The sequence below is a fragment of the Copadichromis virginalis genome, linkage group LG14, assembly GCF_057382275.1.
Source record: "Copadichromis virginalis isolate Kocher_CV1m ecotype Utaka linkage group LG14, C_Virginalis_male_GT1.1, whole genome shotgun sequence".
NCBI lineage: Eukaryota > Metazoa > Chordata > Actinopteri > Cichliformes > Cichlidae > Copadichromis > Copadichromis virginalis.
In genome coordinates, this window is record NC_140631.1 from 21,209,403 (window position 1) to 21,234,314 (window position 24,912).

Below are 24,912 nucleotides of genomic sequence, written 5' to 3' on the forward strand. Positions count from 1 at the left end.
ATTATAGGTATGACACTGACTGCCCTAATCAGCAATGACTTTCATTAAGGTCAGAGAACATGGGTCCTAATGAGGCTTCAGCAATTTAAGGGGGAAACGTGGATTCATCCAATGTAGAAACAGGCAAGAGCCGCTGAGATTTGTTAAGATTTATTGTAAGCTCTTAAATAAAGTGGCTTAATAAGTATCCTATAAAAATGATAATTTCAGTATCAGTAAATCTTCCTATCAAAATGTGAAACAATCTCTTATAAAATAAATGTTCACAAGAGCTCAACTGAATATTGAAATAAAATGTTTAAAGCCCCTTTGCATTGTTGTTTAAATAAAGACATTGTCATCTGTTACCATTTGTATTAGCTTTTCTTTTTGGATTATCTAATCCTTGTAAGAGTATAAGAGTATATGTACTAGTGTAAAACGTGCACCCACATACTTATATAACCAACCCATATGTATTAAAATTTCCTCACAGCCAGAAGCCCACTTATTATTAATTATTATGATCAGATAAGTCAAAGAACATACTCTTACAGAAATTACACTGATTTCCGGAACGTACTTTAAACATTAGTTTAAGGAAGCAAGTCATTTGACACTGTAAGGTTCATGCATATTAAATACAGTACATGCATGCAATAATGTATTCTGTGTGGGTGAGTGTTGGCCTATGCAAATGGTCCATATGTTACAATTACAAGTCATTGTTCCTGGTGTGCTTACAAATGCATTTATGCACGGGTTGGAAGTGTTGGAAGGCAGGCTTTTATACTAATAACTCATGAATAAAGTTTGTGTGAGAATGGCTTACCGACATGGGCACGGTGACAGCCTCCCAGTTGGTGTTCGATGCAGGCAAAGGAGACTCATACTGCAGAAAAAGAAAATGGAAATAACTGGTGTTATTGCTTATGGCTGAATAAGCTCCTAAAAAGTCTGCACACAGAGGCTACATGGATATGACACGTGACACATCAAAGGTGACTGACAATGCAGAAATGTGGATACAACTGAGTAAGTTGAGGTTAAGATTGTTGGGATGAGATGAATTACCTTTAAATGCTGCTTAAGAGGACATTAAACATTTTCTTTATTGGCAAAGTCTGTAACATTTAGTAACATTTTCTAAGCCCACCCAGTCACTGCACCATCCCCTGTGACCTTTTGCAGCATACGCCTCTAATGCATGGTTTGCTATGTGAAGAAACCTAAGTGTATCTGCTCCATGGTGTGAATGACTTACCTATAACCACTATTGGTATGTATTTCAGTGTAGTGATAATGCCACCTAAGTGACCTTTTCTCTTAAATCTCTCAGACATCACAGTCATACTGCACATATTTCCACATCTTCTCAAACTGTGTTTTTCTTCACATATCAGCGAAACTACAGTTATTGTAAGTGATGATTGGATTTGAAGTCAGGCAAATAAAATCCTAGGTAAAGGTTAGGAGAGGACTGTGAAGATGAGTGAGAATGGAAACTCTGCTTGCTAAAGGTAAATGCTTCCATCTATCAATTCAATGCTCTCACATTTTTACTGTTCAAGTCGCTGCCCTTGAAGTCAACTTGCAGGATACGGGGTGGAGCGTTCGCATGTTTTCCAAGACATTCAGGTATCTGCCTGTCCAGATGGTAAACTGTCAGTGTGTCAGTGAAATCCTGAAAGAATTTTCAATGAAGCCGGTCACAGCATGCCTTTGTATGTGCATCTGTCTGGGAACGTAATCAGACTCTGGTCAAAGCATTTTTTGACGCGAAACGCTCATCCGACTGAATTATTTGGCACTCATTCACACATTCCTTGTCTTTTTTGCCCTTTTGTTTTCACACAGACAAACACACGCACACACGCACACACACACACAATGTCTGAGAGATCACACTTTTTACACACACATAAAATCTCTCTAGCTATCGAATCCCTCTCCTTGAAGAGTCTTAAATACCATCCCCAGTCAATGTGGAACAGTAAATCTGTCTCGACTGGACTTCAAACACACAGCGCCCTCGCTTTGTCTTAGTGTGTGCTAGTAATAGAGTTGACATCAAAGATAGTCGGTGTGCAAAGGTTTTTTGTTTAACAGATTCTTCCATGTGGCCTTTGGATAAATGTACTCATACAAATAACTGCACACCCAAACCAGCTGTGAATGAGGTCAGAAGGTTTCGTGTAAGAGCATGTGTGTGTTTGCACTCATATTACTCATGTTATGAGGACTCATACTATGAAATTTTCATGGTAAGGTTAGGGTAAGGTAAGGTTTATGTCATGTTTGGTTACCTAACGCCTGGTTAACAGACAACAGGAAATGAGTGTACGTTGATGCAGTGTCCTCTGCAGTGATAAAAACACGCCTGTGTGCTTGAGTAAATGCATGTTTAGAGACGCCTAGTCCCGTTTCCTTTTAAGATCAAAAGCTTCATGTCATCCTTAATAGGATTGAATAAAGAGACTTGACTCATCACAGGGCATGGACAGAGATAATTCTTTTTAAAAATGTGTTCTCGTGCAATGGAAACAAATTTTCAGTACTAGTAAAAAGTAAAAAGATGAAAAACAGAATTTTTTCAACTCAACTCGAGGTCAATGTCATATTAATGCAGAATGCTTGCTTCATTATTAATGTTTCATTATTTATTTGTCTATTTGGTATTTTCTTTTATTGTCTAGCCCTTTCACCAGTATGAGTCTCAGTACATTTGATGTACTGGGAAGCTATCTGATCTAAGACCATTAACAAGAATAGTGGCCTCATACAGGATCTTCAAGCCATCCACTATAATTGTCCTCAAAACCAAATTTGTTAAAGCAGTGAATTAAAAAGACCATTCAGCTTGGTCAACAGCTTTCTCAGCATCCAAAGAGAGCACTAAATCATCAACCTGTCTATTTTCCTGAGAGGAAACAGTGTCTTTCAGTTTAGTCTAAGGAGTTTGAAAAGAGAAGGACTGGACTTCTTGAAGAAGAAGTTCACCATGATCTGGTTGACTGAGAACCTACACAGACATCTTTCAGTGTAACTTTCTTTTTTTTGTCCACTGCAGAGGACATAATGAATAGGTTCGGTCTCACGAGGGTAGGAGGGAATTCCTGGATGATACTGAAAAGATATCATTAATTTGTGAACTGTAGCAACAAAATGATGCATCTGCAGTAATGAATGATTAAATAATCCAAATTCACTACCAAACTCATCAGGTCCAGAGGATATTTCTTTCTCTAAAGTTCTCATATTGGATTAAACACCTTTTTTCTGGAAATGGGAGCATTAAGAGCAGATTGCTGCTATGTTCATATGGTGGGAAGAACTTATTCACTAAAACAGATTTTGAATTGTAGCACTATTTTGTTGCTACAATTCAGTCCAGAGTGTACACCACCTCTTGCCCAGTGACAGCTGGAATAGGTCCCAAACCCTCAGTGACTGTGAATTGGATTAGTAGATCAAAAATGGATGAAAAGATGGATGCTTCACAAATGTTTAAGTCACGCTTTATCAGAAAATCCTGCTTTGTTTTTCAGCACCGTATTTTTTTTATAACATTAGACAAGGTCATTATCTTCAGATTAACTGATTAAAGTTCTGCAATGTGCCCTGAACAATATATGTTAGCAGATCTAAATAAGATTCTTTGTAAATATCACGTGAATAAAGCAGAGAAGAGGAAGTAAAAGTCAGGAGAAAAGTTTCAATTCTACAGGACACACAGAGAGGAGAATCTCATTTTCCAACAACAAAGTAATGCTAATCATGGAAGCAACGTTAATATTTCAAGGCACTCTACCACATTTTCTAATGTTGAGAGGATGCAGTCTTATTTACAGTAGCAGCCCAGGGCGGGACATCAGGGAGCTGCCCTTTTCAACCTCCATTTTGTACAGTTGGACAGTGGAGCAGCTGAGGATTAAGTGAGCAGTAGATGGTGAGGAGGGAGAGAGCATTTTTCTGTCGACTTTTACCCTGCATGAGCAGCTATCGCCCTCACAGCCAGAGGACATTTAAGTTAGAAGTTAAGTCACACTGACCACATTTTATGCTGTCTCATCTATGTTTGAGTCGTGAGCTAATGTTCAGCTTAGAGAACTGACAAGACTTACTGTTACAGTTCCTTGTTTAATTTGTATTTATTTATTTCTCTTGTTTTTTGTAATACATATTCAACCAGAAACTAATGCAGTTATTCCTGCAGCTGTGTCAATGGAGGTTTGGTTTGTGGATCAGTGGCAGGAAATTTTAGTCCATGGACCCCACACGGCCTGTTTAGATCTCAAGTGATTAAAACTCTTCACGAAAGATTATACATAACAAACAGGTGATGTCTTGTCCGAGAAGCCTCGAGGGAAATAAGTGCAATTCCAACAACACGTCTCAGATTTTCCACATTCAGTATTTTGTTTACCAGAAAAGCTATTGTTGCAAAGCAAATTAACATGGGCAAAGCTCTTTGGCTTTACCACCTGGCTTCTGTGTGGCATGGCAACCCACAGGTAATGCCTTTGTCAGCAATGATGACTCACACCTCTGACTCAAATGAAATTTGCAGTTCAAAAAACCCACTCACTTTTACTGCAATTTTTCTACTTGGCAAAAACATTCAGTGGGCCAGATTGGACCCTCTGGTGTCACTCCTGATCTAGGAATAATTCAGGCTCGTACTTAATGGATTACAGGAGTTTAGTCAGTATGCAAAACATATGTCCTGTCATATGACTCTATGCAGTGGCTCCTTACTGTTTCTGTAGGATTTAAAAGGGTAAGTAGCAGCCAGGTGCTGATAATCAAATGCACTTGATTAACGGATTATCAGCAAGTCTGAGCACCTCGATAAAAGCAGACGTTTTAGCAACTTGGTGGTCTGAAGCATTTAGATGTGTGCTACAAGCAAATTTAGCCCAAGGTTGGACCATCCTATGTTCAGAGAAACTCCCAAAAATCAAAGAGTTGCATCTGAGACTCTGTTAGCATAAGAGAAAACCAAAATAGAGCTCTTAGGCCATAACGCCCAGCACTACGTTTGGTGAAAACCAAACCCAGCATATTAACTGCACAAACACCTCATAACAACTGTCAACAAAGTGGTGGAGGGGTGATGACTTCAACTGGTTTTGCAGCCACATGACCCAGGCACCATGCAGCCACTGAGTTGACTCTAAACCCCTCTGTATACCAAATTACTCTAGAGTCAGATGTGAGGCCATCTGAAAGCTAAAGCTTGGTCTCAATTGGGTTATGTACCAGGACAATGATCCCAAGCATGGCTGAAAAGAAAAGACACAAAGTTTTGCAACTGATACTCTCTGTGCTTGACGTACCTGCACTTACTAGGAACACTACGAAAAACAATGAAAAAAAAAAAAAAAAGAAAATCAATAATATTCTTACAAACATAAACAAAGAAAAGCTTCCCTTCACAGTAAATAGATGGCATATTCAGATGCTCAAAGACATTTTTGGGGCCTTTATAAAAAGATTCTCTTGTACAATGAAATGCACCCTTTGCTTCATGTAATTCTGCAGTGCAGGTGGTGAGTAACACCAGTTTAAAACAATGTTTTAGGAGGAAACAGTGACTGACATGAATAACAAGTTAGACCTCTGACTGCAGTGATGCCTACAGGGTCTTATTTGTCTGTCTCTCGTTTGGGTGGTTTAGCAGATGTGAAATAAAGACACACATACTCACACACTCGCATATCAACTGAAATTTGACCCAAATGATGGAATTGCACTCACAATTGCTGTTTCAATTTTAAGAATAGAGTAGAAATACATTTCCATGTACTTCTGTTTATATGTACATGTGTGTATGTTTATGTGTACAGAGAGTTAGAGTGGGGCCTCATCTTTCCTCAGCCCTCAGCCTCAACACCGGCTCTCCACAAGGCTGTGTACTGAGTCCCCTACTGTACACTCTGTACACACATGACTGTGTTAGTTCCCACCCAGACAACACAGTCATCAAGTTTGCAGATGATACCACTGTGGTGGGGCTCATCTCAGGGGGAGATGAGACTGCATACAGAGCTGAAGTTCAGAGGCTGTCAGATTGGTGTGCAGACAACAACCTGGACCTCAATACCACCAAAACAAAAGAACTGGTAGTTGACTTCAGAAGGAGGAAGTCCGAGCTGCAGCCTGTCAGCATCAACGGGGAGTGCGTGGAAAGGGTCTCCAGTTTCAAGTTTCTGGGTGTGCACATAGACACAGACCTCCAATGGAGCTCTAACACCTCTGCGGTCTTAAAGAAGGCCCAACAGCGTCTCCACTTTCTGAGAATCCTCAGAAAAATGGACCTGAAGAAGGAGCTGCTGACCGTCTTCTACCGCTGCTCCATTGAAAGTGTGCTGACATATTGCATCGGTGTGTGGTTCTCCAGCTGCACCACAGCACACAGAAAGGCACTCCAGAGGGTCATCAACATGGCCCAAAAAATCATTGGACATCCTCTTCCCTCCCTGAAGGACCTGTACAGCACTCGCTGTCTCAAGAGGGCACGCAGCATCCTACGGGACTGCACACACCCAGGACACCGGGTGTTTAAGCTGCTGCCGTCTGGCAGGAGGTTCAGGCTGCTGAGGTCCCGAACAAATAGACTCAAGGACAGCTTTTACAACAGGGCAATAGCCCTGATCAATGTAAATAGCTGACCTGACTGGATACCTCCCTGGACTTTTTAGGGGGAGGTAACAATGTTTAAAACGATAACAATAATATTTATATTTATAACAAGGTGCAATAATAATTAATGTGCAATAATAACAGTGTGCAATACACATACACTTATTCTTCTTTTTTATACTAAGTTAATATACTGTGTTGTGTTGTTTGTTACGTTGTGATGTGTCATATCGTGTCGTGTTGTGTTATATGTAGTGCCGACGTAGGACAGTTTTTCCAATTTCATTGTACTACTGTACTATGTATGACTGTGCAATGACAATAAAGAGTTATCTTATCTTATCTTATCTTATCTTATCTTATCTTTATATCTAGCCACATAAATACCCCCATTGGACAAACATTAGCAAGATATCCAACTTTTTTTTGACTTGTGCTATTTTGTGCAGCACTACCTCATTTAGATCAGCATTTGACATACTGATGGTTCAAATAAGCACCAGAAAGCTAGTTTAAAGAAGGAGAACATGAAGCCTAACTAATTAATGAGCAGCCATATAGGCTCATTATGAGCAGCGATGTGCCATTTTTCCCACATGTCACTGTTTAAGAATTTTCATTTAGCTTTAAAGAACACATTTTTCTTGGGTTCATATTGTGACGTACACACAAGCAGAATTGCAAGTGAGTTTGCAGCAATCTACTTCGATAGATCTGTAAACCCAAGATGTGGCAATGGATCAACACCAAATATTCAGCTAAATTTATGCTAAAGCTAAAACTATGGTTCGTTATCCTTCCACAACTCCTCCAAAGTAGTCACACTTATGGAGGACTGAGTCTGCTGCTCTGCTTGCATGCAGCTTGGCCAAAGTTGGGTCTTCGTATCTAAGACATTAGGACCAAGGAAGGCTTTTTATCAAACAAACTGAGATTAAAGTAGGTTTGGATATAAAGTGTTTTAGGTGTCAACACAGCAAGAATTTAACTTTTTTTCTTTGTTTGCTTCCTTGTGTGACTCTGCTTTACCTTCCCCCAATTATACCGACTGTTTCACTTTCCCTAATGTTTTTCTTTTATCTAATCCACCTTAGTCCACTTCATATAACTTACTTCTTCACAAGAGTCTCTCTCTCTCTCTCTTTGTCTCTCTCAGTTCAGGTTGTTTTAGTCATTAGCTGACATGCCGATACCATCTCAGACACCTGTTCTCTCCTTCCACTGCTGCTTCTCCTCGTTCTCTGCCTGCCTCTCCCTGCCTCTCACTTCCTCCTTTCCTCCCTCTGCCTCTTCTCCTCCTCCTTCTTATCTGTTCGGCAGGTCTGGAGAGAACAAATTAGACCTGCTAAATTAAGCCACACACAAAGCTCCAGTCTAGCTGGAGGGAAACTGTGTTTATGTGTGCATGTGTGTGTGTGTGTGTGTGTGTGTGTGTGTGTGTGTGTGTGTGTGTGTGTGTGTGTGTGTGTGTGAAAGACGGAAAGAGACAAACACACACTCAAACATGGGAGCGCTTTGAAAAATGGGTAAAACTGATTAAATGAGATAAGCCTCTGGAGCTGGATTCTGCTTTAAATGTACAGAGGCGTGATTATTTGACCAGAGGAGAAATAACAAAGACTGAGGAGGGAGGGATGGCAGCGAAATGCAATGAGAGTCTGAGAGGGAGAGCTAAGAGAGCAGTTTGTGGTTTACGCCAGTGGTAGGAAGTAAGTAGATACATTTAGGCAAGTGCTCTATTATGAAGTGCTTTTACTTCATTGTCATTACATTAGGTTGAATGACATTGCTGTGTAGTGTTTGCAGTCGAGGTAGTTAAGGGCTAATTTAACCTAAACACCCTATACAGTTTATGGAGAGTACAAACTGTAATAACAGCAAGAGTAAATAAAAGTAATATGAAAATGGCACTAGGAAAGGGAAGGATCTTCAATAAATACGATATCTATCTTTTCCTCTCTCTGCCCGCTAAGACCTTTATTCCTTCTGTGTTCACACCACTTTTTTCTCTCTCTTTTTTCTCAGATAATAAGCAGTGCCACCAGTTCAACCCTGTCTGTGATGCTGTGTCTCTTCCTCTCTCTGTCATAAATGAGGAAGTCTGGGAACATCTTTAAATGTCTGTGCGTCTCTCCACTGATCTTTCTCTTCCCCTTTCCCCTCTGATAATAGGGTGGGTGAACATTTCATATCGGATTCCCTCACTTTCTTCTTTCCTCTTGCCGACAGAATGACAAAGCTAATCTCCTTATCAATTTGTTTGACAGCCTTTGAGAGAACATGTTCTCATCTTTTCCCCCCAACCGTCCTGCCCTCCTTCACCTATCCCTTCATCTCTCCTCTTTTGTTGAATGGACATGTGAGAAAAGCACGGTTGGCTTACACATGTTGGCAGTCTACTGACAGCGTTACAAGATCCTGTGTTTTTTCTGTTGCTCCTGACTCTCCTATCTATTTATCTCCATCTCATGCCTTTTCTTTATTGCCGCCACAAGTAAAATGGTCAAAGAGGCATTTTACCTAGGGCACTGCTGTGGTACTGAGTCTGACACTGATCGGATTTAAAAACAAAAACACACTTGAATGAAGGACTTTATGTTGTGTTTCAAATAACAGCCAATAATTCGTCATCAGCCGTGTGTGTGTGTGTGTGTGCGTGTGTGTATGTGTGTGTGTGTGTGTGTGTGTGCCCCTTACCAGTGGTGAGTAGTAGATTTTAAATCCTGGCCTTGCAACAAAGTAATCATCAGACTTGAAGGTGACTTTGAGCTTGTTGGTTTTCGAGTTTAGACTGGGTGGTGCCTTCTGCCCGCACCACCGACCCCAAATTATAGTGCTGGTCTCCGATTGGTCCTCCACTTCAACAAAGTCATACCTGCAGTGTGAGTGAGAGCAACATAGAGGTATGTTAATACGTAGGAAATAAGAGAGACTGGCTGAGGATTAAAACTGTACACACACACAAAAAACTATGTTCAAGTTAAGCACAAGTACCGGTAGTTAGATTTTTGGTGCTTTTTTGCACATTATTTCTGGAAATAAAAAACGTATTCTTGCTAAGGTCATGATTAAGCAGCCAGAGAGCTGGAAAACAGTAAACAGCCATCACAGTTTATAAACCAATTTATCGTCATATAATATTCTTGTATTTTCTCCTGCAGGGACGAGGATTACTACTGTCAAAATTTCAGTTAACTCCTGGCCTCTGTCAACACTTTCCTGCTGAGTTTATCAGCTCAGTCACTCGTTTTGAGTCATACTGAATAAATAAATAAGTCTATTTTGTAAATCTTGACTGTATTATGTTTTTGAAATTAGGATTATTTAGTGGTATGAAACTAAAGATTGACTTACGATCAATCACAAGAACGTGCAGTTTTATAGTCAAACGTGTTATTCCTCGTCACATCTAGGTTTTTCTAACCAAGATGACGATGACAGAAACGCTCATGTCAAGGCTTCGAACTGGGACTGGGTTACGGTAGCTACGTCCATCTTTTATACTGTTACATCAGAATTTCTGTAACTTGTTTTTTATAAAGATGAACAAATAAAGATGATTCTGATTCTGTTCATTTTAAATAACATGCTATGACAATAGCCAAAATAAATATGCCCAAAGATTAAAAAACAAAGCTAATTATTCGCTGCAATGCTAAAAGTTCAGTGATTTGTGGCAGAATTGATGCTCCATTTTTGCTAGCACAGCACACGTGGCCACAATAACAATTATGTCACTTCTAAGGTTTTGCATATAAGGACATTAAAAATGATCAACTCCTTACCAGGACTTAGAATTAGATAAATACAACCTGAGACTAACAAAAAACTTGACATATCACATCATGTCATTATTTATTTTATAAAAACTAAACCAAAATGCTGAAGCAATGTGTGAAAACAAAACACCTCCTGATTCAGTCGTTATAGCCAGGAACCCTGGCTCACTCTTGCTTCAGTTCATTAAGATTTGTGGGCATTTGTTTATGCACAGCTCCTTTAAGGTTCTTCCACAGTCTTCAGTCGGGTTAAGGTCTGGAGTTTGCCCTGCTGTATTACCCAATTGTGGACAAGCTTTAGCTGTCAGACAGATGGCCTCACATTTCGGTATATAGAACTCATGATTGACTCCGTGATTGCGAGTTGGCCAGATCCTAGGGCTGCAGTAGTTGTAGTGATGGTCATCTCCAATTTGGTTCATCAGTCAAAAGGACATTGTTTGGTAAGTCTTGTGGTTGTTCAAGTGCTAACCCTGTTTAGAGAGAAGAGGCTTTCTCCTGACAAACCTTTCAAACAAGTCATAGTTGGCAGTCTTTTGCTGTCATGTGTCTGCAGAGTCTGAGATATAGCTTTTTGGTTTTCGCTGTAGTTTGAGGATTTAAAAGTCTGACCTTGGCGTGAATTTGATGGGACATTCACTCCTGGAACGACTGGCAACTATCTCGAATGTTTTCCACTTGGGAATAATCTTTCTCACTGTAGAATGATGGACTATAAATTGTTTGGAAATGACCATATAAACCTTCCTAGACTGAAAGGCAGCAGTACCTGTAAGGTCACTGCTGATGTCTTTCCTCCTTGACTTTTCGTTAACACACACCTAGATGCTCCGGACCTACAAGCTGCCGTTTTTCACTCACTGCTTCTACATGTTAGCTTAGTTTATGTTAAATACATTTTTAAGTCCTTCAAATGACCAGCTATTTTTTTTTATTTATCATATCCTGATATATGACTGTCTATATGACATCACCATGGCTATAACTAGCCTCACGGGCAAAGCTAGACTTTGAATATTTTCATGACATAAAGGCTGATGAAGCAATTTTAAACGAGTCACTGACGCCAACCATGAAATTCTGTTCCAATTTTGTGCCAATCTCACAAACAGCTGGTAGATAGATGGCTAGACTGAACGCAGAGCATAACAAATAACACCAACTTTGGAATAAAGCCTAATTTTTCTTTATGGACACTTCCACCACTGTAATGGTTCAGGTAACTTTTAGGGTTATGAGGCACTTTGAGTAATCAGACTTGTTATGATAGAAGTTTATGATGAGTTCTCAGCCAAGCAGACCATCACCATAAACTGCATGATGATAAGCCCACAAAGATACACACACATAATCAATATGACAAACAAGATTTGAAAGACTGGGCAAAGCTCTCTCTCCTTCTTACTACCTTTTCAATTGTCTCCTCCTCCTCTCAACCCCCCCCCCCCCCCCCCCCCACCCCCTGCTGCTCCCCCTTGTCTTTTCAGGAAAGTGCTTACAAAGATGGCTGAGTTGCATATGGGGATTAAAAAGTCTATTTTCTCCCTGCAGCCCTCAAGGACAAACTTCTTATAGTTCTTGCCAAGAAAGCAAACTTCAGCTATCCATCTCTCCTACAGTGATTCCAGCACCTTATACCTTTTAATATTATTTTCTCTCAGTTCATTTAAATTCCAATTTATTGTGGAGCCATGTGACTACAGTACCAAATAATTCACACATATTTTACCGTTGCTATTGTTCAGACTCGAGGCTTTTACACAATACACTTTCCTGTCCTCCCTGTCACACTTCTCCATCAGTCTATCTCCTGCTCGGGTTTCTAAATCACTCTTCCTTCATCTGATGTTTCTCCTTTACAGCTGCTCAGAAATGATCAGTGTTCTTTCTTCTTTTTGTTCACTGCCTTAATCCTTGTTTCCGGTATTCTACTTTTTCTACTACTCTTGTCTTTTTTTTCCTGAATGGCTTTCACGTCGCCCTCCTTACTTCTCTAGATCGCGTGCTGTATTGTGTCAAGTTTTACCTGCACATTCCATTCTCAGCCTCCTCCAGTCCAAACTGTCCGTCAAACTCCAGGTGTATGCGGCTCCCTGGTGGTGACAGCAGTTTCCATGACAACAGCAGGTTGCGAGGGTAAGCGTTGGGATAGCGTGGGCTGTGGATGACTCCACCTTGTGGCGTTACTGTGATGTTTTCCTCCTTGCGGTACAAGTCTGTGGTGAGGCGATTGCTGTCTGTTAGTGGTTACAGCTAATCAGTTAGTTAGTCAATTTAATAATAGAAGAAGAAGCAAAGCAGATTGTTCACAGATGCAATTTCACACCCAAGAGAAAAACTTTTTTAGACGTCGGCACCCACAAAGACATGCAAAAGAGGACCGCTAAACATATAAACAACAGCTCATACAGAAACAATCCTCAGCAAAGGACGAAAGACTAATTTAAATAAGAGCGTGCCGAGCACACATATTGAAATGGATCACGTAGATTTGTTTGGGTTTATCTTTATCTTTGTTTTCTAAGTGAGACTGCGGTAGTTACCCAGCAGGCCATTTCACAGTTCGAAACTTCTCCCCACTCTTTGTATCTGAAATCTTTAAACAGCCGTCTCCATACTGCAGTTTTATCTACTAATCAGCCCACATATATACTATTACCCAAAGACTAGCCAACTATAATACATCAAATGTCTGTCTGCCCGCGATTTTCTCATACATGATAAAGAGACCACACTTCAGTGGGCAGACTTAGCACATGGGTACGTCTTAATATTGTGACATCATCATGTTGTTGAGAAACCACCTGCTGATGGCAAAAGTGAACCATCTTTACCATTTTTGCATCCTATTAACCCTTTTTACAAGCAATGCATCATTTTGATGTCAAGATATTTTATGTCTACAAAACCTAATTATGACATATGCTCATACTGCGCTACGCTAATACTGATCAGTTGACAGTGGAGGCCGTTTAGCGCAGCAAACTCATCATCATGTTCAAGGAACCAGTAAAAGATCATCTGAGTTTTGTGACATGATGCATTATTCTGCTGAAAACAGCCAAATGAACATGGTATACTGTGGTCATACAGTGGTGCACATGGTCAGGACATGATAATTAAACAGTGCTCAGTTAGTACTAAAGGGCTCAAAGTGTGCCAAGAAAATATTATTCCAACAAGATGAACTTCAGGAGGTTGTTTCAACCATTTCTACAAATGCTTTGAGTTCCATGTAAGGTGGAACTTAATACTTAATACTGTGGACTTAATAAATGTCTAACAAGTGTACAATGAGTGTGTATAATATAACATGTGGGTTTTAGTATGAAAAAAGTCTGATATCTTTCAGATAGGGCAAAGACTTGGTTGTGTTTCTATCAAACATCTATTTATATACTGGTGTCCATCAAATAACAATATTATTGTCTGACCTTTTCACACCGATTACATTTGAATATTTCAGTTCAAGGAAACATTTGTCACTAACTAAATTTGGCTTGCTATTATTATTCTGCAGAAAAGGTCAAAAAATATTCACATGCATTCCCTGAAGGTCATGAATATCAACAATAACTGGTCCCCCACCAAAATCATTCAGAATAATTCTCTTGGAACCAAGAGTCATTGCTAGTTTTGGTAGCCGGAGACCGAACCGTCAGGGTCTGTGCCCTGGTAGCCATGATGCGAACGCTGTACCGGTCTGTCGTGGTGAAGAGAGAACTGAGCGTAAAAGCAAAGCGCTCAATTTCCCGGTCGGTCTACATCCCTACCCTCACCTATGATCACGATCTCTGGATAGTGACAGAAAGAATGAGATCGTGGACACAAGCAAAAATTAGCTTTCTCCAAAGGGTGGCTGGCCTCTCCCTTAGAGATAAGGCGAGGAGTTCAGACAATCGGTAGAGGCTCAGAGTAGAGATGTTGCTCCTCCACATCGAAAGGAACCAGTTGGGGTGGTTCGGTATCTGAGTAAGCTGCCTCCTGGGCGCCTTCTAGGTGAGGAGTATTATCTGTGTGAACACATCAATCTATTGTAACAAAAATACTTAAAGTATCTGGAAGAAATATTCTTGCTTCATGTTTATATATAGGTAACAAGTTTATATGTACAGAAGCTGTATGGGTAGGTTCTAAAGTTATGCTTTAAGTAAAACGGCTGCTCATTGGTGGTGAACATGAAATTACAACCACTCAAAATGCTGCCACAACTAATCAATGCAATCATAAATCTATTTTTGACATTTGATAACAATAATCATTCATTGGCCTCACAAATCTAAATCTATTCCCGAGCTCCTGAAAATTCAAGAGGGGAAAAAAAAAGCTCTTACACACACACTCCCTAAGGTCAGGCTGTGTGCTGAAGTAGGCTGACAGGGCTATATTTTGTGAGTGGTGTGTGTTTTTTAGAGCACTGAATGCATAATCAAGGCACAGCCTGCACCCCTGGGAGTTGATGGTGATGATGAAGCTTTGGCCCCCTCCTCCTCCACTTCACTCTGAGCTTCTCTTAATTCCTCCTCTTGCTCAGCCCCGTCTTTACCTTTCACCTCCTCTCTGTGTTTCTCTTCTCTACAGTGCTGCAGTTCCGCCTCAGTCACTGGTCATTCTGCTCTTTTCAACAGTCTGCTAATTCCGGCTCCAACAGTTAACACAGCACTCCAGTGTGTATCATGGGCAGCGGGCATTAATGCAGCATGTACTTCTAGTCTGGAGCATGTGTGTAAATGTGACTGCATGTGTGTGCTGGGGCACAATTGTATTTGTAATGAAATTCTTCCACTTTGCTGATCAGAAGCCTGGCTGTGTAAGTCCACTCAGTCAAAAGAAGTGCTTATATGTGAGGAACTCTAACCTAACTATATCCCTGGTGAACAGAGTATGTCTGTTTCTGTTCTTTTCATAAAGAATTTGCATTAAATCTCATGTGACTGCAAGTGGTCGCAAGCACAGCGTGTGCATTGCTTACAATGTCCAATACATATAACCGTAAATACACGTTAGCGCCACTTTTTATCACACCATGAAGCATCTGTCTACTGAAATACATCAAGAGATAGAAGTCAGTGCTTCTGACCATGAAATAATCCAGCACATAATTGCTGTAAAACCACAACCCAATTAATGCACCCATCCATTAATGCACCTGTCCATGCGCACAGGTATGAGTCTATCTGTGTGCAAGAAGAGGGCAGACACTAAAATGAGGAAATATGCAAATGTGCTTGAAAAGCAGTGAGCTCTTCTGGATGATGTTCTGCAGTCACATCATGACCTTAATATAAATCATGCAGTGATGTCAGTGACACTGTTGCAAATTAATGCAAATGATACAGTGATTAGAAAGGAAATTTCTATTAAAGATCCAGTCCACAGAATCAACAGTGGGAGAAACTAACTGGTGCAATTTATCAGACTGCTGAGGATTTTCGGTAAATGGCTCACACGGACTAAGCAGAATCCGGAAACCAGCAGACATATCAGCGGGCACAGATGGATATGCAGTGCAGTCTGGAAATATTAGGACAGGGACAGATTTAGCTCAGGTTTTCACAGGTTTGTACTTATATTTAAAATTTTCATTTTCATTTTCTGATAAGATTAACTTCAATCTGTTTCCACGGTGAGGTAGCTTTGTTCAGTGTAGGTTCTATTATTATTATTATTATTATTATTATTATTATTATTATTATTATTTAAAATATCAATATTAATAATTTAATTAGTGATTATGGCTGTAGGAATGTGAATGTATATAGGGCTCTTTGTGTTAGTCCTGCGATGGACTAACACATCTGCCATTAATTATTATTATTCCTTGCTGTTGTTATTTCTATTTTTGCAAGACATAAGCCTCAGTCACATTATAACTTATTGATTATAGAATCTTTAATCTAAACTAGTCATATAATTTATATGAAATGAAATTGGGCATGTGTATTTGACAGGAAGTCAACATTCTGCAGTCACAGAAAATGATATTGTGCTGATAATATCACTGACTCAAATCCTACATTTAGCCACCCCCTCCAACCCCCACCATCTTGCTCACACACACAAACACGCACGCACATTGTCGTCTGCTCCACACTCACAAACTCACCACACAGTCACGCAGCATCATTGTCACAGTTATTTAAGTGTCAGATCAGGAGTCTGAGAGTTTAATTGGCAGTCAGTTTCTGTGTGTGTTAATTATTTTGCGAGGACCTACAACCTGCTACTTTATGGGTCTGTGTCTTCCTTATGAGACAAAAAAACAAGTACCTTAAATTTAAATCCTTCCCTTTCGAGATGAAGAGCTCTTTATAAAGTTGGCTTTAGATTAGGGTTTGTCGTAAAGCATTAGCGTTTTGATAAGGTTAGGGTACGTTTCTATCAGATGAATGGAAGTTAATGCAATGTCCTCTGAAGTCATGGATACATGGCTGTGTGTGTTTATGGATGTGGCAGGTTACAAGAAAAAGGTTCAGACTATACATGTGTGTATTTGGATGCATGCATGTCTTGAAGGATGTATGTGGTTAATTTTTCCCTAATTAAATTTAACTCTCTCACATCCAGTGTCAGAGTGTAATGTTCTCCATGGTGCTGAAATCTATTTCTGATCCCAGTGCCAATCACACTCTAATCACCAGCAACATGATGCATCACAGAAGGAAAAATAGCTCTTTAGAGAAGTTGCTCGGAGGGATCTGATGTTGAAGCTAAGATATGAAACTTTTATATTTCTCTCTTAATTAAAATCAGATTTTGGTGAAGTCACAGGTGTGCAAAGAGTAAATATTAAAAAAGTAAATCTATTTTTTAGTTTAAGTGTCTGTTCTGTGTGAAGCAAACTCTGTTTTTCTTGAGTGACAGTTTACATACTGTATGATGAATTCCCACACAGAGACACAGTCCCAGAGGACATTACCTATAACAAGGCGACCCCATTTCTTACATCTGCCATCCCCTGTCTAACATATCCTGTCTGACTTTCATCTCCTAACAATGAATTCTCATAACTTTCACACACAAACACACACATATACAAGAGAGCAGGACACACGTAATGGATTCACTTTCAGCTGTGAAAAACTACCCAGAGATTGCTGTTTTCATTCAAGGTGGCATTACTCTTTTTAATAAAAAAAAAGCAGGTGTTTATTTTTGATGTGCTTCACGATTATTAACTAAGTATTTACGCCTGTTTCAAAAATCACAGTTAAGTATTTAATGGACAGGTCAAAATACTTTTTTTGGGGGAAAATGTGCTTTACTTGCTTTCTATCGGAGAGTTAAGATGACATAGTGATACACTGTCTGTTAAAACTACAGCCAGCAGCTGATTAGTTTATTGACAGCAGAGAGAAACAGCTAGTCTGGAAAAGGTAATATATGCATCACTTCAATTTGCTGAAGCATCTCACCTTGGTGTCTAGAAAAACATAAAAAGATAAGAATAAAAGTGTGTAGAATTGAGTAATGCTAGCCCTGGACTATTTCTGGACTGAGTACGCAAACAGAGCAAGGATATTATAACGACAGGACCATGAAAGCACTCAATGATCAGTTTAGACAGATGTGCCTCAAAAAGTATAGCAAAGGAAACACTAACAATAAACCATTCAGTATGTTGCGTAGTACTTTGTATGCAGCACTTTGGCCAACTGTATTCATACGGTGACAAAAATACTTGTCATAGTATGAATAAAAAATATGATCTTTCAAATATTAGCTTAAAAAACCCCCAAAATATTTTGACGACAGACCCATCTGCGTTATCTGCTGAGTTGTTTATTCATCTGTGTTTGGTAACAGAGTGTACTGCCCATTAACAGCAAAACTGCTGATAAACACAACGAGCATGTGTAAATGTGTGCGTCTGTGTATTCGTTTTTATCATTAGTTGTTTATGTGTATGCAATAGGTTTATATGGGCATATCTGTTAGGAACTGGGGTATATATGGGTCACTGTTTCTGTGTTTGTGTACATGTGAGTGTTTATTGGTTGTGGATGTGAGAGCTGCACTTACATGCTCAGAGTATTTCCACCCATGAGAAATAACCAAAGCCTTTTCCATCTGGCTAAATGCTCATCTGGCTAAATGTGTATATATATATATATATACATACACACACACACACACACACACACACACACATATATATATATATATATATATGTGTGTGTGTGTGTGTGTGTGTGTGTGTGTGTGTGTGTGTGTGTGTGTGTGTGTGCTTCACTGTAATGCTTATGCAGGCTCATTGTTTTACCACTTTCTCATGACAAATCAGCTGTAAACATGCCCCTTTGTTTCTCTGTCATGCTCAAAACACAAGCACAAAGGCATGAAAAAGTCACACACATACACATATATATCCTGGGGTGAACAGTGCATGCCAAGGGGTGTCAGCTTTGGTCAGCATCAGTTCTTACCCCACATATCTACTCCCTCTTGGCTTCTTCTCTTTGCTCATTTCTGCACCATCTCTGTTTCACTCTGTTTCTAATCACGATGAATCACTTTTTCCTTGTTTCCCTAGTAATAGATGCCTAATGTAAAGTCTTACATTTAACATTTAATAATATTTCATGAATCGTGATCAGGTCAAACCTCTGGTGTATGTAGTTAAAAAAAAACAACTATAATTAATCAGTATATTACATCTTTTTCTGATATTTTACATTTTCTTTACAATTATTACTGGCCTACATTAATTTGTGCCATTTTCTTTTATTCAAATTGATGCATGCCCTCTGCATTCATTGTCAAAGTGTGTGGTGTTGGGATATTTGTGTGGACTGATTGCACTATGAAGGAGGCAAAGACAAACGGCTCTTAGTCGAGGCAGATTGCCGCCCCTCCCAGAGCCTGGTTCTGCCGGAGGTTTCGTTCTGTTAAAAGGGAGTTTTTCCTTCCCACTGTCCCCAAAGTGCTTCCTCATGAAGGGGTCATATGATTGTTGGGTTTTACTCTATATCTATTATTGTAGGGTCTACCTTACAATATAAAGTGCCTTGAGGTGACTGTTGTTGAATTGAATTGAATTGACTGAGAGAAAAGACGGCAATCATTTGATATAACTTGTGAGATGATCAAGAATGAAAATATGTGTTTAATAGAAGGGTGTATGGGACTGCATAGTGTTAACCAGCCCACATGGAAATGCATGTGCCAAGGCAAATGTAGTGTGGACACTACATTTATTATCTCACACAAAACAGAGCTTCTGCCATATTTGTAAGCAATCAAGTCGTGGTTAGAAAGTATATCGACCAGCTTTAGATGTACTGCGTATTAAAAACCACCAAAGAATATGTGCATTAATATATATAAGAATATTTGCATTTAAAGTGCTTTAAAAGTTACCAAGGAGTTAAGAGGTTCGGTTCAGTCACTACAGAATTAAAAAACTAGAAATAGATGATCATAAAAAAAGTCACACTTGCACAGCTTTTCCTAAGGGTAAAAGGCCAAAAAATGTTTGTACCAAGCTGCAAACATGTCGGCTATTTTAAGTGTAGTGTCTTACTTTGTAATGACATAAAAATAAATTTATAATGCAGTAATGCCAGTATTGCAATACTGTTTTTACTGTTGTAACTATTGTTACGATGTCTGCAAAATGGGCAGATGGGAAAAATAACATGCCCTTTTTCCTTCACACTTGCTAATGCAAACTTCAGTGAAGGAGGAAAATAGAGGAGCATTCTACAACATTTGAGGAGTGGAGAAATTATTTTTATTTCTAAAAAAGGACGAGAACATGAAGTGCAAACTGTGCCCAGGTCAGACAGAGCAACCTGCTGCTGATATCACAACACTGACTCTTCTGAAGCGTCTACAAAGACAACACACTAATACAAAATTAGTAGTGAAGAATCTAGAGTGATATTAAAGATAAGTATGCTGACCCCATCACGCAGCCTGTGTGATCTTCAGCAGGTAACCAAGCAGCAGTGATGAGCAGACAGGCCCATAACCTCGTATTTCTACCCTGACCTGTATCTATAAAAGAATCACTGTGAAGTGCTCTTTGGGCTTCATAACTTACTTAAAGACTTAAAGAAAGATCCCGTTTGTCCTCATTATGATAAGGTTTGCTGATGAACTGATGTTCATGTTATTGGCCTAATATAGCTGAGTTTTCTTCTTTTTTTGTACTTTTTTTTATTGTTTCTGAAAAGGACTTTGTAAAGTTATATATATATATATAAACTTTATTATTATTATCATTAACTGGTAACTAGTAATGTAAGAGTAATGTCCAATGTAGAGTCAACAATTACTTTGTCAAATGAGTAATTTAGTAATGTCATGCATCACTTAAAAACAAAAAAACTAAAGTAATACAATGTTGTAATATATTATTTTGAGTAACAGCCTCAACACATATGGGTACTGGTTCCCTTAAAGCAGGTTTCAAGCTGCAATTTTTACACCACATTGGCTTCATTTTTAAGGCCCACAGGTTAATGCTTATATTTAACATGAGCTACATCTACTTGCTGGAAAACAGGGGAAAATATCTTGAGATATACTCGCTTACGATGTAGTTACACGCTGCGGAAGACGACTAAACATCTCTTGCAACAACCTGTCATTCAACTGCTTCCCTGTGACTTTGCTCAAAACTATGTACAATACCTGCCAGATCATCATACTTTCATTTTGATTCTTTTCAGGTAAAAAGTGAGGCAAATACTTCGTCTGGACTATAAATGTGTGCAACACACTAACGTTTGACTTTTGAAACATTTGCTAAGAAAACTCTTAGTTGCTAGGCAACATTATCAGGCAGAACTTTGTATTTCAAAGCTTTTGGTGCCTGAGTCATATCAGTGTCAGGGCTGTAAATACATTGATTTACATGCATATTTAACTTTTCACATGCAAACATCACGCTCTCACTCTTTTTTTCAGATTCCTGCAGGTAAAACTACAGTGTGTATCAGATCCATCCATTTTTCTTGTCACTTGTGAAAATGCTTATCATGACCAAGCTTATCATGACCAAACCGACAGGGCACTTATCCTTATAACCCCCTGCCTGGGGGCAATTCCAAAACACTGTCGGGTGTTCGCCTCTCTCCATTCTCCACTCGCAGCAGTAGTTACACCCACTGTGAGTGTCTGTGTGGGTGGATGTTTTCAGGGTGACAGCATGAGTATTTGAAACAGAGCATAAGAAAGAGTTTGTGAGTTGTAGGGTGGATTTAGAAGTTTTTTTGTTTTTTTTTTCATTTCAGGGAATGTGCACGTGTGAATATGTGTGAGAAAGAGTTTCGTGGCCCTTTGAAGCTGAAACAAAGGCGTGTCCTGTGACACGGACAGATGAGGTTAGACAAACAGATGTGAACAAATTATTGTTAACTGAGCTAGAAAACTCTTTGTGGACATCCTTGCAGGGAAAGACGGTAGGGTGGGGAAGAGAAAGATATGGGATGCAAAACAATAAGAGAGATGGAGTAGAGATGAAAAAATCTGGAATGGGTGTGAGAAAAACTGGGAAACTCTGGGATGTTGAGAAAAACAAGAGTAAAAGAGGAAACGATGGTCAGGACAAAAAAGGAAAGATGGAGCAGTGGCCACGACTACTGTGCAGCGAAAACAACAAGAGAAGCCCCAAGATATCTCAACACATGAAAACTGTGTAAGTTACACAAAAGAGCATATCTGAGTTGGGCTCATAAATATGCAAAACATTTATTATTATGTGTGCATATATATATGACTCTGTGTGTATGTTTGTGTAAGTGTTCCACTTGCTTTGTTGTGATGTGCACAGATTTGTGCAAATTCATCATTATCTTGTTTTTTTTCCCATCTATTTCAAAGGCATAAACAAAGACAAAACATCAATGCAAAGCCATGACTCGCAACGCATTTAAATTTCCTTTGGTACTGGAGCTTTTTAGCTGGCCCTCACATCTTCACCAATGAGTTTCAATGATCCTTTTAGGCCTTTGATTAGCATTAGCATCCACTTAACTTTTCCAAGAGGCTCTCAGGCATCTATGACTCAACACCTGTTGATGAGGGCAAATTAGTCTAATGGATACAAAGAAAAGGGACAAACAGCTCTCAATGATTTGTGCCTGAGTGAGTGGAAATCAGGGATTAAGTCTGAGTTGAAAAGATAATATGTTAAAATGTCTTAATGATGTTTATTGATATGTATGATAAAGGATGTTAAGTATTATACACAAACCAAAAAAGTCATCATATAACCCAGTATTCTGTGGATGACACTTTTAAGGATAAAGTTTGGTGTTTTGGCATTAAGGGTACCCACCTGACGGAAACTCCAATCTAAAAGATCACTCTGTAAAGTTGCCTTAAAGAGAAGGGAGTCCTAAGCTGATTTTGTTTTTTTGGGGGTTTTTTGTTTTGTTTTCCAGGCTGAAGACCTTTTTATTTCTTCTTTAACACTAGAACCACCAACATGTCATTTTGACCCACTGGGATTTTAAAGTCATGTTAACATTGTTAAAAACCTTGTAACTCTGTTAAAATCAAATCCACCATCTCATAACTTTTACTAAATCAGACTTATTTACCAAATTCTGAATTTTGGGGTGTCTGGAAGAAAACAATTATGACAGATTTTACCTAGAATCACCGCGGACGTCATTTTGACCTGATAGAAATGAATCTAAAACCACTACTGCAGGATTTCCAAGCAATATGATCGTTGCTATAACATTAGTCAAAGCTAGGTGAATATGATTGATTAAAAAAATAAACAGGGGACTGTAGTTGTTTTTTATGCCTTCCGACAGGGTCAAACTGACTGCCCTCCAGTTCTAGTGTTAAAATAAAGCCCATCAACTGATATTACGTGACTTTTTTCTAAAATGGTCTTTTGTAAAACCACTGATAATGTTTTTGACTACAGAGAAATCAATGTTAAATGCTGTGCTCAAGAAAAAATAAGAATTGTTTACACATTTGGATACGTGGAGAACTGGGTACATTGCTGGCTGTGCAGAGCAGCAGGGGAGCTATAGTTGAACTGAGCAGAGAGTCCAGGGTGTGGAAAACTAATATGAACTAATAATAAAGGAAATCTGAAGCAGGGCAGCCTGACGGACATGTGTCAGGCCTGAGGAGCAGAACTGAGGAGGGCTGCAGACTAAAGCAGAGCAGAGGGAACAGTGGATGAGAGAGAGACCTCAGGTCTGGTGATCAGGAGATAGATGTGGATGATAAACCTCTTCTGTTCTGCTTTTACAAAAAAAATTTTCTTTTATATTTTGTTGTATCCAACTGTGAGATCAATTTTAAAATGTAGGCAGTGAGCTGTTCAACCTGTCTAACAGTGAACTTGTTGTTTTTTATGCCTTCTGCACAATTAATCAAATTTTAATCTCCATCGTGATTTTGGCTTCCCACAATAAAAGGAACATAACTGACTGATACTGAAAATGTGTGCTCCGCCAATTGAACACAAAGTCAATCAAGCGCTCCCTAAATCACCGTGCCGATCACATCTTCTCTGGGTAGCTTTAGGTTTCCTGGACTCGCCTGGCCAAGTCAAACTACATTAGGAGACAGACTTAAAGCAAAACTCTAACATCTGGCAAAGCAGAGGGCAAAAAAAAGTTTGTCCCTGAAAGTGGATCATCATCAGTTGTTTGGAAATACTTTGTGATGTTAACCAAAGCACTGCAAAGGCAACTTATTCAACCATCTAAAAAGCACACCATAAAAAGTATAATCAGTGAAGGACTAGAAAAACAATGCGGTGTTTGTTGCTAAGGTGAATCATCAAACATCAACTCACACATCCATAAATGTGAGTCTGTACAGCCCATTGGTGTATTCTTGTAGCTCACAAAGATGCAGTGAAATCACCAACACAATCACATACTGTTTGTTCAAAGATATGTGTCCACTAAACTCGGACAGTAACGATTGCTTCAGGAGAATGGCCAACATGCCCCTAATGCACTTTTTCTAAAGCAGCAGAAACCAGCGCTGTACACAAAATAAATGAAAAATGTGGAGGGATCTCACAGCTGTGGAGTGCTTTGCTACAGTGTTATTCACATCCATCAAGAATGAAAGACTTTATATTTTATTTCTACTAGATCAGGTCAGGTGACTAAACATGTTATTTCCCAGCAAAGATTTTTTAATTAACAGGAGTGGAGCACAATGTGAAGGTGAAAAGAAGGTGATTTTGAATGAGGTTTTTGTGTAATTCTTTTAAACACATCATCTAAAATTGATTTTAAACTCTTCTACAATAAATGAATTATTAGGATGTATAAGGTTTTGAGTTTTTTGTTGTACCCTTTGTTTATCAGTGGATTCTAAAATGCTTTCACCTTTACAATCTCTAAATAAAACACCCATTTCTGTACAAGAGTCAAAGCCAGCTGCTGGGCATGCTTATGTCTTTTGCGATGTCCAGGACATTACTGAGAAACTTTTATGACACATTGATGGCTTCTGCAATCATTTATGTAGTTGTCTGCTGGGGTGGCAGCACAGAGAGGAGGAGGAAATGACT

At 39.2% G+C, this 24,912-nt stretch overlaps 1 protein-coding gene across 1 annotated transcript in view; it reads right to left on the reverse strand.

Moving 5' to 3' along the window:
• pdgfd (platelet derived growth factor d) overlaps positions 1-24,912 on the reverse strand; it is a 55,814-nt gene that overhangs the window by 12,650 nt on the left and 18,252 nt on the right. The window contains exons 2-4 of the mRNA XM_085429884.1: positions 12,430-12,619; positions 9,322-9,499; positions 812-871 (exon numbers count right to left, since the gene is read on the reverse strand). Of these exons, the coding sequence (XP_085286010.1) occupies positions 812-871; positions 9,322-9,499; positions 12,430-12,619 (428 nt within the window). The remainder of the gene's footprint in view (positions 1-811; positions 872-9,321; positions 9,500-12,429; positions 12,620-24,912) is intronic.